We start from the raw sequence: 15,528 nt of genomic DNA, 5'->3' as shown, positions 1-15,528 counted from the left end.
ACTATACTCCCCCACCAGAATTTTATCAGGGATAGAATTCGATGAACCGATACCACTAGTTTCTGTATTTGTGAAGGAGTAAGGTCACCGGTTTTTGAGCTTTAGCCATGAGAGCTGTTTTAAGATCATGGATGTGTGTGTAGTCACTCCTGTGTTGCTATTAGCAGTCGAGTGTTTGCAGAATGCTGTTGTGTGAATGAGACTAAAAAGCAACGGCACTGGGAGGACGATGGCGCAATCACAAATAGCAAACCAACTGTTCAGTGTGGACCATCCATCGAAGTAGTCGTGATCATATCACATCCGCAGGTCACCAATGTGGGCCGTAAGAAAATGAGACACCTTCATCTATAGAAAGGTACCTCGAGATTAAATCAAGTTAGCATGTCTTATACACTAGGGAATTGATGTTTAATAATCGTAGTGGTAGTTACACCACAGTGGCAAAGGGAGCTCTTTCAATAGATAGACTATAAAATATCGGTAATAATGTTAAACCAGTGCATAAAAACAATTTTTTAGGCTTTTAGCATGACAGTATTCATGGTTAAAATAATGAAAAACTGACATCTTATTAAGACTGGTTCTGTTACACTTATTTTAGTATATTTTCCATGCTAAAGTTATAATCCATTTTTTGTACATGATTAAATTTATTTTAAGTAGTGAGATACTATTGTAGTGAAAGTTACTAAATAATTGTAAAATCATATTGATGGTTTGTTCTTTTCTTTTCAGTGGAGAAACTGCTCATAATAAAGATAATGTGATTCAAGGTTAGTATGTTATTTTATTTTTTATGTGTTATATGTTCTGATATTCAGAAACCTTGTTCACGATCGAACATGCTCTCTTGCATATAAGTACAGTAGAGAACCATTTATCTGGTATCCAGAAAACCGGGAAAAATTTTGCTCGATTTTCCCGCCATTTTAAACTAGAACGAAAAAAGCGGAAATTGGACTCATCCTTGAAGTTGAGTAGAGGAAAATGTAAGGAAGGGGAATTCCCCCCCCCCCCCCGTTTACCCAGAGAAACGTCATTTCCTCCGTGACCTTGAAGGCTGGGAAGGGAGGAATGTTTTCTTTAGGCCGTCAATCAAACTCAAGGGTGTGGCATGCTGATTTCGTTTTCTGCTTGATTTACGAGGGGGGTGGGGAAAATGCATTGCATGCATATCAGTGAACAGAAAAAGAAAAGAGAAAAATATATTTATTTGATATCGACTAATAAAAATAAAATCTTTTTCTTTTGAATAAATTCTCATTCTTTGGAAGTGCGGTATCAATTGCAAGTTTTTCTTGGTGTGGAATCACATCTGCTGTAATTAAAAATCTTGTTTTTATCAACAAAAAAAAATAAAATAAAAGGAGAATTGTTTATTAATTTAAACATAGGATTATTTTATGAAGCAGATTACAGTTTTGTTTTTCTGATTCCACTACGTTTGATTTTTATTCTTTTCGTGATAAATTTCGCACTCAATAAATTAATTCTTTTTATTCATAAATTTTATCATTAGGTTTTTTTTTTTTTAATTCCGTTGATCTTGCCTTGTTCCGGGTTTTAATATTTATGCTAGTGCCTTTTTTAACTATCGTTTCGGTTCGATAATTTTCAAGTGTTTTTATTTAGATTAATAAGTTTTCCTTTTATTTTATCGCTTCTCCCCGTATAATTAGGTATGAAATATATTGCGTTATTTAATCATTGGTTTTGTTTATATTATTTAATTTAGGAATTGTAATTGTTTTTAGAAAATAAATATGAGAAATTTGTATTTTTTAAACTTGATTTTCTTGTCTAAACTTGCAAATTTTTTTATTCTTTTAAATGTTATATTTCTACCATTTTTTTTTTCTTTTTAAAGTTAGGAGTACCTTTCTTTTTTCTCTTACTTTATGCATTACACTTTTTCCTTGTACTTCGGGTTCGATAAAACATCGATTAACGACACTTTTTGGTCGATCCAGAAAACCGGGAAATTCAGATATCCGGGATAGCGATGGTCCCGAGCATCCCGGATAATTGGTTCTCTACTGTAACAAATATTAAGAATCAAAAATAAATTTTTAAGTTGAGATCAGGCAGTTGAGAGTATTGGCGAACACTTTAGTTTTACTTGATCTAAAAAATCTGTCTAAATTGAGGCTTAAAGGAATTGAAATCAAAATGTAGATTAATAATAATTAACAACTCGTAGTTATTTCCTGTAATGTAAATTAATTAGTTATAATATAGCAAATAATATTAATCTTAAAGTGTCATGCTTTTAGAAAAACCAATTAAATAGTTTTTATTTTGGCAATATTTTTTATATTATAAATCATATAATGCAAGTATTGTGCATGAATAAAATATACAAGTTACTACTAATAAAATATTCCCAATAACAACTTACTCCAGGTTTTAGACAGTTTTTGTTGAAAACCCAACCCTGGCTTTTACTAATTCCTTATTTAGCAAAAATAATTAACTAATTAAAATATAATTAGATGTTACAATTGTCAAACTGAATTCCTAAAATTAAGACATTTAAAATTTCCAGCAGCTTAATGAAACATCTGTCAAAATATTTTTCAACTTTACCCTGCCTATAGAAATCTTGCTATAAGAATGTAAAATTAAAAGATATTTAAAATCAAAGAATTACAATTTCAGAATTTCCTTGTATTGACACATGAGTACCTATTACTCATTCAAGTCATAACTCATTATTTTTTGGAAAAGTATTTTTTATTAAAAAGGAGCCATATTTGGATTTTTTAGTTTGAAATATGTGTCTCTATCTTTTTATATTATTATAGTCACTCATTATATTAAATAGTTAATACTTTTCCCACTGGTAAACTTTTTCTTTCTTTAAAATTTTTTATGCAAGATTCTTATCATAGAAAATCGCAGAAATAAATTTAAAAGCTATTAAAACAATTTCAAGTTTTTCAGGGTGGCCACCCACCTGGTTAACCTGGAATTTTTTTATACTGGAAAAATCAGGGAAATTTTGATGAAAACCTGGAAAAATCAGGGATTTTTAAAGAAAAGCTGGAAGTTTTTTTTTTTTTTTTAATTTTAATAATTTAAATTATTTACTGATTTTCTTAATTTAAATTATTTTACCATCCATACACACTTTTTTTAAGAAATGTACCGCCAAACAATTCATATATCTTCAACTTAACGATGCTTTGCTTTCATCAAAATTTGCTCCATTATTATCCTGTTAAACTAGAATGCCTCTTATAACTCTCCCCATAGAGAAACCTTTGACCTCTATGGAGGCTATGGGACTGTGCAGTTTAGAAAAGGCAAAAATTGAGGAAGATTAGGATTTTTGCTTCATTTAAATGTATGTTGTTTTTTTCTTCTAGTCCATAGGCATGGGTTTAAGTTGGTTTGAATGCTTTGGTGGATATTTTTTTCTATTTTGACAAAATTATAAAAAATGTTTTAGTATTCTTAACTTTATAAAATTCTCCAAAAATTAGTTGGTTAAAATTTTATAACAATGGATTTTATATTGCACTCTTTTAGAAAGCCTTTGTGCTCCCATCCAAAGAAATCTATGAATCTCAGCAAAGTCAACCAATCACAACATTTTCTTACAATCGCTAACAGCAATGTGTGTTGACAAATGGTTACAATTGTTGCATTAATTCTAATTTTCTTGATTTCATTTTGACCTTTTATGACACGTCTTTTAATTAAGGAAAGGTTTTATTAAGAACCAACTATATGTTAACATTTAATTTTTCTCTTTTGTTGGTAAATATTTGATTTTTTATTCAAAATTCCTATTGTATAGTAATCACAATATCGAAAATTCGTAAATGTTGCTTGCATTCCAGAGATATATTTCCAAAACTGTTTCTCCTTTTTGCCCTAATAAGCTGGCAAAGACTAAGGACAATGACTAAGTATAGGAAACATGTTAAATGATGTATAAACATTGAATGTAAAAATGTTTTATTAATATGTGTTTATTAAGAAGGAAAACAAAACTTAATCTTTTTGTTCTGCACTGTACAGATACAAGTTTCTAGTTATAAAAACAAAAACAATTAACTCTGCTAAACTAAAAAAAAAAAGCATGTATTTAGATTATAATTCTTTAAATATTTTAATTTAAAATAAAAAAATAAAGCAGAATAAATTTTAAAGAATTTTATCTATTTTTTTTCTATCGAGTATGCAACAAGAAATTGGACATTTGCGACATTCATTTTTGTGTACAGAATCTCTTAAAATAATAATGCTTATTCAAACTAACATTTGACTTGAGATACTGGTTTAAGGAAAATATGATCAAATTAATTTTATGAGGAGCACTTTGATAAAGTGAGTATAAAATGACTTTATATTTCAATGTAAATACTGTGACTTATAAAAGTGTTTGTACACTTTTGACTTTCAATGAAATAAGATTGTAATCAATATTTCAGAGAACAGATATTTAATATTAAAAAACATATTCTATTTTTAGCAAAACTGTATAAAAAAATTTAAGAAATCAATACTCAAAATGTAACAAAAACTTGATCTCACAAAAGTCATTGTACACTTTCAAAAAAAATCTCCATTTATTAGTAAATATTTTTTGTTAAATTAACATTTAGTAGAGTTTCCTTTTGCATCTACAATAGATTTTAAAAGTATGTAAGAAAATGTAACTAGTTTTTTTGTATTTTTTTTTTTTGTGTGATATTTGAACAGAATATTCTTTATTAAGTTTAACAGAAACTTTTACAACACTCAAATGTGCATACAGCCGAACTCGTTTATAACAAGCACAAAGGGACCGTAACATGTACTCGTTAAATCCGAGTGCTCGTAATAAACGGGTCCTTAAGGCAGGCGTGCGACCAGAAGAGGGGGTGACATAAAATTTAATTAATACTTACTTACTTTAATTAATTTAATGAAATACTCTTCTTAATTTAATGACAACTATCCCCCCCCCAACCAGCAAAAAATTTCTAGTTGCGCTACAGTCTTAAAGGAAAGAAGCAATAAACGGAAAGAAATATAAGGGAAAAGATTCTTACCAAAGCATTTATTTTTTTCATTAATCTACATATTTAAAATAGTAGTTTGTTAGCTTACTTTGAAGTTTCAGTTCGCCGTTTTTTTTATTTCGAGCGTATTTCTTATCATTTTGAAAAAAAGATTGCAAGACAGAAAAATATTGCTCGTTAAAAGCGACTTCTGTTCCATAGACTTAACATTGATCCAACCAAATATTTTCGTTTCCCTCGGTAAATCCGAGCTCGTTATAAACGAGTTCGACTGTATATGAATTTTTCCACAGATTTTATAATTTTAATTTCTGATATGAAGTCCTTCTTTTAAGCATTTATCTTAGATTGCACATTGGAATAGGACACAATAAACTAATTTAGCGATATTCGTTACTGATATACCTCTTATGATGACAAATAATTAACTTTCAAATGTTGTCGATTGTATTATTACGACTTCTAGCCGTTTTTAAGTAATGTAAGAAAATATTATGGAGTTAGAAAGTAAAAATTAAAATATAGTTTTGCTATCATAAGTTTGATACTAAATTATAAATAAAAAATTAAATGATAAATATTTAAATAAAGAAATTAAAACAGTAGACCATAATTTTAATTTTGAAATCCAAAATCATTTAAATGCACGATGATTTTAGTGAGGTAGATTTTTTTTTTACTTCTTTATTATTGATTTCTTAAAAATAAACTTTTGCTTTGTTTTTTGAAATATTCCAAGCAGTTTTGCTAAGAATAGATTATACATCTTATTATTAAATACCCATTCTGAAATATTAATTTTGATAGAATAGAGTCCTATTTCAACAGCAGGGCTTAATTCAGGTTTTCAATCCTAGTACCTATTTTTGTGAGAAAAAAAATTTTTGTGAAATTTTTTTTTATTTTTGTGAAAATTAAGTATTGATAAAAAAAAAAAAAAAAACTATTTTTTTTCTGTAACAAAACTTGAATTGTTTTGCTCTTCAATCTTTGGTTCCGTAGCATTTTTAATACACTGTGCCTCGTTATTAACTGTGACGGTTTTTTCAGACGGCGACTGTTGTGACGGTTTCTCCTCAGTTTTTTCAGACTGAAAAAAATGTTTTAATTGATTTCGTTCCTATACTATCGATCGTGCGTAAACGCTTCATATAATAATCGCTATTCCGTGAGCCACCCGCTCCACTTAAATTTCTTCCTCGCTTCATTATAAAAACTTTTCATAAATCTTGTTAAAAAAATACGAATAGAACACGTTTTACGCTAAATCATAAAAAAAAAAACTTGTCTGGGAAAATGAGTTGAGTTGTTTACGCGCTGGCTCAATTTAGCCGGTTGCCTAGTATAAAAACTTCACCACTCACTCCGATTGAATGGCGTATTTAGGAGAAGTGACGTCAGCATATCAAGCCTGTTTTCGAGCTAGTGCGGTTGCACGGTACGCCGTCCGATGGCGTACCATATGGCGTTCACTGTGAATCCACTTTTCCGTGAACCGCTCGGAAAACTATTCAGCACTCTTTAATTCCTTCTAACTTTCTTTTTTATTTTCGTGAAGATGCGTTTTTTTTTTCAAAGTTTGTTGAAGTACTGATTTTTTTTTGTGAATGTACCGATTTTTTTTTTTTAATTTTGTGAAGGTACCGATTTTTTTTTTAAAATTTTGTGAAGGTTCCGAAAAACGGTACCAAAATCGCCCTGGATTAAGCCCTGTCAGTTATAAGTGAAAGAACACTTTTAGGAGCCACTGTAAACATAAAAATGTATTGATATATAATCACCTGGAAAGGTTTTCTTTTGCTTAATGAGAATATATTAAACAATACTTATCCAAGATTTTTTTTGGTCATTTTGTACTTGCCATTTGGTACACTTTGTGCAAAAACTACCTGAAGTAACACATTAAAATTTTTTTATTCAATATGAACAATATATTTTACAAGCTAAACATATTATTTTCTCTCCACGTTTATTAATTTTTAAAAAATTAATATTGTATAAAAACATTAAAAAATAAAACAAAATCTTGCCAAATTGTCAAAATAAATTTAGTCTTAATTATTTTTTCAAGATGTATTTAAAAAATAACATTTTAAATGAAATACTTTATTGGCACTTTTCTTGTACCCATCCTACATTTTATGAGAAGAAGAAGAAAAAACGCTAACCTGGAAATTTTAAGATTTTTACCTGGAAAAACCAGGGAAATTTGATACCTGATTAGAGTGGCCACCCTGGTTTTTATATTTTCTTTTTATTTATTTTATAGGCCAACTAGATGTACCGCTATCACAAACAGGTCTTCAACAAGCCGAGCTCTTGGGAGTTCACTTGCAATATCAGCAATATAGTCATGTCTACGTCAGTGATCTAACTAGAGCTAAGCAAGTAAGCTATAATATGAGTACCTTTTGTTTGATTTAATTGGTCATTTACACAGGGTTCTTGCTGTCCTAAAATGTCCTAAAAAAAGTGCTAAAATTTCTTCTGAGTGCTAATAAAATTCTAAATATTTTTTATTTTGGCGTTTTGAAAATTTTTTGAGCGGTCAGATTCCTTAAATCGCTTTCCCTAAATCCTTAAATTCTGTTGCCTTCAGCTCTCCTGCTGCCTCCATCTTTTTAGAAGATTCTTGGGCTTTGGGGAAAGAGGTTCTTTCTTCTGAGATTTTATGGGCTTTAAAAGTTGTAGATAGCTACTACTCCTACAATTCTTCCAAAGACTCTGGAAAATTATTTAGTACAATGTTTCCAGACAGTTCAATAGCACGTCATTTCGCCTACAGTGAATCTAAGTGTGCATATCTCTGTCATTTTGAACTTGCACCTCATTTTAGCATGCTACTTCCTAAGTGCATTGATAATGCCAAGTTTTTTTTATACATTGTTTTTTGATGAGTCTTTGAACACAGCGACACAGCAGAAGCAGTTGGATATACATATCCACTTTTGGAACCCAGATAAGAACATTGTAGAGACGCGATACTTAACATCAGCTTTTGTGGGCCATTCTGCAGCAGATGACCTTTTAGCCTGCTTTTATGCATCAGTCAAAAATGTAGACCTGAAGATTTCTATGGACAGTCCTGCTGTCAATTGGAAGTTTTATAATAATATTCAAGAAGAGTTGTTAAAAGAACATGGTGTTCAATGCAATGCAATAGGAAGTTGTGGGCTTCATATTTTAAATAACGCATTCTACAAAGGTGAATCTGAAACAGAATGGCTCATTGGTTCCATCCTGAGCTTAATCTTCTATCTTTTTAAAGATTCACCCACAAGAAAAGAAGATTTTATTAATAAATTAACTGAGAACAAATTACCACTAAAATTTTGTAACCACCGTTGGCTGGAAAATGCACCTGCAGCTGAAAGAGCAATATTGCTTTGGAATGATCTGAAATCTTATGTGAAAAATGTTGGCAAGTTTAGAAAAGGGAGCTAGTTTTACCATTTTTGAAACTGTATCAAGCAGATCGGCCGCTTTTACCATTTTTTGCTGCAGATATCCAGGATTTGGTATTACATAGTGTGCAATTATATAACATTCTGAAGCCAAAATCTATAGAAAAGTTAAATTCTCTTGAGAAACTGTGCCATTTTAATTTTTGTGATAAAAAGAATTATGTCTCTCTGACAAAAATCAGTGTAGGTTTTAAAGGTGACCAAATTTTAAAGCAGCTGTTGGCCTCAAAAGTTATTTCTGACCGGGATCATATGAATATAAAGAAAAATTGCAGAAAGTTTATCACCAAAATGTTAGAAACTTTACTAGAGAAATGTCCAACAAACTATTCTGTTGTAAGAAATGTTGCTTGCGTCAATCCAAAATTAATGTCAGAAAACAAAAGCAAGTGTGTTCTAAAAATGAGAAACATATTAAATAACTTAAGTCAAAAAAAGAAAATTGAGGAAAAAGATTGTGATAAAATTAAGCTGCAATTTGCACTTTACTTATTTGTATATTTTTTAAAACACTTTATTTGTATATTTTTAATATCATGTATTGATTCAGTATGTTATTTTTACTTTACATCAAGTGCTAATTTTTTTTTCTTAGTCCTAAAAAAGTCCTAATTTTTTTTTTGAAATAATTGAGCAAGAACCCTGTTACATTATATTTTTGTTTAAATCCAAATAGGTATTTCCTTAGAATTTTTTTCAGACCTGCTGACTCTCAGACTTTCATATACAATCTCAAGATTTTGGCCACCAAAGTATTTCCTTTGGCTTTTTTCCTAGAAAGTGTCTAAATCTTCAAAGCTGCACACATTTTGCAAGAAGCTCCCAAAAAACTCTCCGGATCAGCAATTTTGTAGTTTGAACATGTTTGGTCCTTTTTTAAAATTTTGAAATTTCTGATAAACCAAGAAAGAGAAAAGGTATAACACTGACTAAAAGGTTTTAAGCAATATGTGTATGGTTTATTTCTCTTTCAAGAGAGATAATTTTTTTTTTTTTTTAATGGCGGGCACTTGGAGCTATTGTCCATTGGCCACAGAAAGTGCCAGAACTGCTAATTCTCTTTTCGTTACCCAGTGGGCACCTGGGGCGAAGCCACGGCGGTGGAACAGCGTCGCCCACGTCACACTACCACAACCCGTTTATAGGGCGGGTCACAGATAAATTGAAATAGCTAATACAGATAATAGAGAGATAAATTGAAATAGCTAATATGAGTACTATTTAAATTTTCCTCTTTTACGCACCAAGTTTTTTTGTCCATTGTTTTTCTGTCTTAGTAGTTTAGGGAAAAGGTAATTCAAATTTTTTTTATTCTTTTGATAATATTGATGCAAAATGCAGTAAAGTCGGAATCAGATGTAGTAATGCCCCCGTGGCAGAATCGCTGTGACACAGTGACATTGTCACTTTACATAGTTCTTGCAGAAAGATTTTTTCTTTGGGCTGTAAAAAATTTTGTTTTGTTCATTATGCGGTGATCACAAAAAAGTTTGTTATAAGCTTATCTGTTTTTGCATCCCTTCTATATTTTAAATTAAACATGTGATGAAAAGAATTGTAAGTGGAAATTAATTAAGCAAAGAATATTGTGAAATGAATTTATTTGATCTAACATTGTTATTCTAGTAGCACTATTTAATTTCTCCGATTTTAAATATGTATTAATTCTTCTGGTCCTCTAGCGAATTTATTTTTGGATAAATGAATTTTATTATTGTGTGCAAAATTTTTTTAAATTCATTTTAAAAGTTCTTGATATCTTATACTATAATACGAGGAATGGTTGCCAAGTCGAAAATCGCCCCAGAATTAATAAACTCCGGTAAACTTGGGGGCCTGGGGTTTTTGGCCACGAGGAATCGATTGGCGCCGGTTTTGAAGCGCTACGGTCGAGCAGTTCGGAGTTACAGATAGAATATTTTCAAACTTTATTAGTTCGCCATAATGGCTATAGATACTTTACTCCACTCTTATAAATGTATGCTAATGCGAACCTTACAATTGAAATATTAATTTTCGACAACTTAAACCAATAATATACGAAGGAATTAATAATTTAATTGTAAGGTTCGCATTAGTTTACATTTATCAAAGTGGAGAAAAGTTTAACTTTTGTGTTAAAATCACCGTCAACAAAGTCCGACATTTCAACATTCATCAGATTTCAAGCTACATTTTCAACATGCAGAACGCACCTCTACATGAAATTCTTCAAGGAGCCGGAATTTTGGAACAACAAGCGATCAACTCAATTCTACCCGCAAATGGACAACTAGAAGATGCCGTCATTGTCAGAATGCTTCTCCATTACACCGAACAAGCTTACCCGACCGTCAAAGTTGCCGTACTTCACCCTGAATTTGTCGCACGCTTCTACGTTACAACAGCAGATGGCGCTTATGAAGGAATGGCTCTCTTCTCAACGATATCAGCGACCAGAACAAGGCTTCCAACTATCTATACGGCGTTCAACAAGGATTCGACGTGCTACTCATTCCCATTCACAAGAGAGCTCAAATGGATAGAGGCGAGCACTGGGTGCTAGGAATTTACGAAGCAAGCTATGGAGAACGTCAACTATTAGTCTGCGATCCAGTCGACAACCCGCTGCCCATCGATGCTGTTTTGAGAAAAATGCTGCGACACGTTTTGAATACCGTTGTTACGAATGAAAAGCTGAAAGGATGCATCGTGAAACCTCGCAACGCTTACAACCACCAAGATGACGCGTCTTCCTGCGGAGTTTACATCGTCTTTTATGCTCGACAATACCTCTCTCATCGACGCCTTTTCCTGGACAAGAATTTTCAAGAAGCGGATGAACGGAAGCAAATTTACGAATTCGTTGTGAACAGTGTCTTTAATTGTATAATTTTTTGTTATCAATTACATTTTATTTCCTATGACTTTTCAAACTTTACCTTTGTATAGAATAGTTCCCTTTCCAAACTCTAACTTTGTTTAGATAGTTTTTCAATGGTGCACTTTAACCGGTTATCTTTTCACCAATGGTTTCACAAATTTTCTTATGGCATGTATTGTTTTGATAAATCACAATTGAAAACTTAAATCTTCGAGTTAGCTTCGATACCTGTTTTCTCCGAGCGGAGCTCGGTCACCCGCTGGTATGTAAAAATTGAAATTGTTATTAAGGGATCCACACTTTTGACTAATGTTGAGAAATTATATTTTTGGGTCTGAGTTAGTAATTTGAAATATCATCTGCACTAATGAATTATTCAAGCTTAGGCCCTCATAGTATTGAGTCCTAGTTCATGAAAATCTGATCATTAGATCAAAAGTTATTCAGGATGTTTGCTTTTTTATTTTGCTCACTGTACTTCATGTTTTAACTTGTATTTCTGGAAAACCTTTCATATCAAGTAAAGATACAATTTTCTGATCAATAGTTAATGATCTCATAGTTATAGCACATTTATGAAATATTTGAAAATTATTATTTTAGTTTCTTAACTGTCAATTTCAATTGCTTTTAACTGTATGTTTAGTTGATGCTACCTCTGTCGAACTGTATCATTTCTGCAGTTTATGTCATCTTGATTAACTGATGAAGGTGTACCTTGTGACATTGAATGCATGCAGGTTTTGATAAATTTTACTCTATATCATGTGATTTAAAACATGGTTTTTACTTAATCTTAAAACTGATTTTGTAAATTTATTTTTCAAGTTTAACAAGTTTAAAAAAAATATGTTTAAATTTATTCCTCATATTATTTTAATTAAATATTAGTCAATTTTTTCAAGCCTCTAAGAAAGAAGTCCCTAGTTTTTAATTATTCCTTATGATTATTTTCTTGATCTTATTATTGAAATCCGTGAAACTTTTTCCCTTAATCACTTATAAATCTGTGTGTTAATTTATTTCAGACAGCTGAAAGTATTATTCGACAGAATAAATCATTCAAAGCTACTCTTCATCATGACTGGCGTTTGAGAGAAAGGGTAAGCTGAAAATTTTCAAAAAGTGACAAACAACATATGTGCAAAAAGTAATCCTAGTGGTTTTAGTTAAAGTTTTAAAGTCACAATTAAGTAGGATTCCTGATTTAAAAAAAAATATTGTCTTTATTTGTCCTGATTTTTTGTGAGATATTTCTGAATTTTTTATTTATTTTTTATTATTCAGATATATTATACCATTTCAGCAAACACACGATTTTTAAATAACCATTTACTTATTTAAAATATTTGTTTCACCTAAAAAGAAATGAGAATTACTTATCAATGGCAAAACTAGTATGTTTTTATTTGAAAAGAGATCTGCTTCAAATGAAGATGAGTTAGCATGAAAAACGAATACCTTCTTTTATTTTCCCCTTTTCTTCAAAAGAACAAATTATTGCCTAGTCAGGGAAAAAAAAATTCTTAATTAACCTTGCCCTTCTTTTTTTTCCCCCCATTTTCATTTTACATTTCTCATAAGTAGAGCTGCAAGTTTGTTGTGGGAAAAAAGACCTGAAATTTGCGGGAAATTTTGAAAACTACGCAGATTCTAAACATGAAAAAGTTCACCACATAAATTAAGCAAAAGACAGAAATTGGGCAAATAATAAAAAAAAAGCTTAAAAAATACACAACAAAAGTATTTCTTTTAATTTCAAGCAATATTAATATTTTTATTTAAATGATCAGAATTTTGGTACAAAGTATTGTACATTGTCAGATTATTCTCGCTTATGCTTCGTCTTTCATCACTTAATAAATTTTTATACTTAGAAATCGATCTTTCTGCTTCCACGCTGTTTGTAGGCACCGACAAACATCGAATTGCCAGTTTTGGATAGCGGTCTGTCTTTGATTTCCAAAACTTGATCAATTTTCCTTCATCAATGCGCAGTTCCTTGGCCGTTGACATTCTACCAAACCAATCTTGACCAAACATTCTATATTCAAACTACTAGTTACAAAAGACTTAAAGCAAGAAGCCGTCCAGGAAATATTGCCTGGATATGTAGAAAGGCAGTAGAAATTTCTTTGCCCAGTGCAATAGCCTGTGTTACAATTTTTCTGTCAAAGATTTGATTTATAACATTTTCCTTTTGTGACTCTAATAACCTTTGTACTCTTAATGACTTCAGGAAGGTAATCCTATCAGTCTCTTACCCTACCTAAGAATAGAAAGACCACCTTACATGACAATATTGTGACTATCTCTTATCTCTGAACTATTTTCTTGTCATTTTGCTATTGATTCACTCCCCTAAATATCTAATCAATTTTACATGTTCAATTTAAGGCTTCGGGAAAGTAAAAAATTCTGTTAATTAAAAATAATAAATTAAAAATGAAACAAAAATTCAAATTGTAAACAATTTTCGCGCAAATCAAAACATATTGAGAAATTCGCGGATTTTAGGAAAAAAGATAATAATTTCGCGGAAATTGGCGCTGTGGCAGACCTGCAGCCCTACTCATACGTCAGTAAATCTAACTCTACACTTGAACTCTAAAATGTGCCTAAAATAAAAGTTAAATACTGTTGTGAATCTCCTGTTGTGGCTTCTATTCAAAAAAATATTGTTAGTTTATTGTATTGAAAGTTTGCCTGTTATAAATTAATTATTATTTTGTACTTAAATTATTTGCGATTATTGAAGTTTAACAATTTACATACCAATGTTTCAAAAATGGTACATGGACATAGAGATCAATTTTAATGAAGAATAAAGAACTACGTCCGAGTAATATTATTTTTCATGCAGTTAAAATTTACATTAAGAAGTATTTCTTGCATTAAGTTAGGTTAGAAAATGATGTCAAAGGTAAACTTATTAACATAATTAAGTAGTCAATCTTTTTTCTCCTCGTCATCTAATTGCATTGTTTTTCATTTCCTATTCATTTCATTTATTGCAATGTCAATAGCAGTTTTAAATGTCCATTTGTTTTATATATTATAATTTCTCAGTTTTTTTTTTATTTTGATGATTTTGTTTCTGGATTATGATGTATTAAGTTTTTGTATCATTTGTTTATTTTTGTATACTTTAATTTTTTTAGTATAAAGGTGCACAACCTCCAACTCTTGATGAGCAGACCGTAACAATATCTGAAAAAGATGAAAATACCATTTAAATTTTTTTTTTTTTTTTTGAAAGAAGGAAAATTTGAAATTGCGCATTTTAAATTTTGATGTGCCCAATTAGTGTAGTTTTCCGAACACTATTTTTCTGTAGTTAATGATATGGTTTTACACATAGTTTTAAAAACCATAATATTTTTAATACAGCATTATTAGGATACTTAAATTTCAAATTTTAGTTATCACTTTTGACACATAGCATGCATGCTAATTTCATCGTAAATCCAATATGTTTTCAACGTTTTTTCAGTACTTATTGCTACTTATTTCCTCATAGTTTCTAAAATTGCAAGTTTTTTAAATACATTTTAACCTTAAAAGTTTTAAATGATGCATTTAAATCAACTTGTTTTGATGTGCTTTATTTGCACAAATCCAAGTTACTCCTACACTTTTTTTGTTGATATTTTTAGCATGATATTCTTACAAATTGAGAGTATCAAATCACTCATTGAGATAACCACTTTTTGACATAGTCTACTTGCGCCAATTTTATCACAAATACAAATTACAGTAGAGCGCCGATTGTCCGAACTGCTCGGGACCGAACGTGGTTCGGATAATGATATGTTCGGATAATTGGAAAGTTGTTTAAAACCTAGTTTAAATTATTATTATTTATGCACCAACTTCCCTTCACACTTTTTCTAGGCTTAAGACTGGCAATACTATCTAAAATAGCTCTGACGAGTTTAAGACTTTTTTATTTTCAATTTTTAAATATATTTTTTTATACTTTTTTTTCAATTTGAATCATTTTTATCATATTTCGGCTTTTTTATAATTTTTTTTTGTCAATTACTGATTTTACCACATTTTTCTTTATTTTCCATTGCCAAAGATATCTATCAAAGACTTATTGTTTCAAAGAACATGCTCTTTATTGTGCAACCATATCCCTTATTCTTTTTAAATAAATCAACTGAATTGGATCAACATCATT

General features: G+C 30.5%; 1 protein-coding gene across 2 annotated transcripts in view; it reads left to right on the top strand.

Moving 5' to 3' along the window:
• LOC107438125 (fructose-2,6-bisphosphatase TIGAR) overlaps window positions 1-15,528 on the top strand; it is a 28,260-nt gene that overhangs the window by 6,306 nt on the left and 6,426 nt on the right. For both annotated transcript variants that reach the window (XM_071188178.2, XM_016050311.4), the window contains exons 2-4: window positions 739-776; window positions 7,285-7,403; window positions 12,371-12,445. In XM_071188178.2, coding sequence (XP_071044279.1) covers window positions 739-776; window positions 7,285-7,403; window positions 12,371-12,445 — 232 coding nt within the window. The remainder of the gene's footprint in view (window positions 1-738; window positions 777-7,284; window positions 7,404-12,370; window positions 12,446-15,528) is intronic.

This window comes from Parasteatoda tepidariorum, chromosome 12 (genome assembly GCF_982258835.1).
Source record: "Parasteatoda tepidariorum strain Cologne lab strain chromosome 12, Ptep-v5.0, whole genome shotgun sequence".
NCBI classification, from domain to species: domain Eukaryota; kingdom Metazoa; phylum Arthropoda; class Arachnida; order Araneae; family Theridiidae; genus Parasteatoda; species Parasteatoda tepidariorum.
This window is presented reverse-complemented; position numbering and strand designations above follow the sequence as displayed.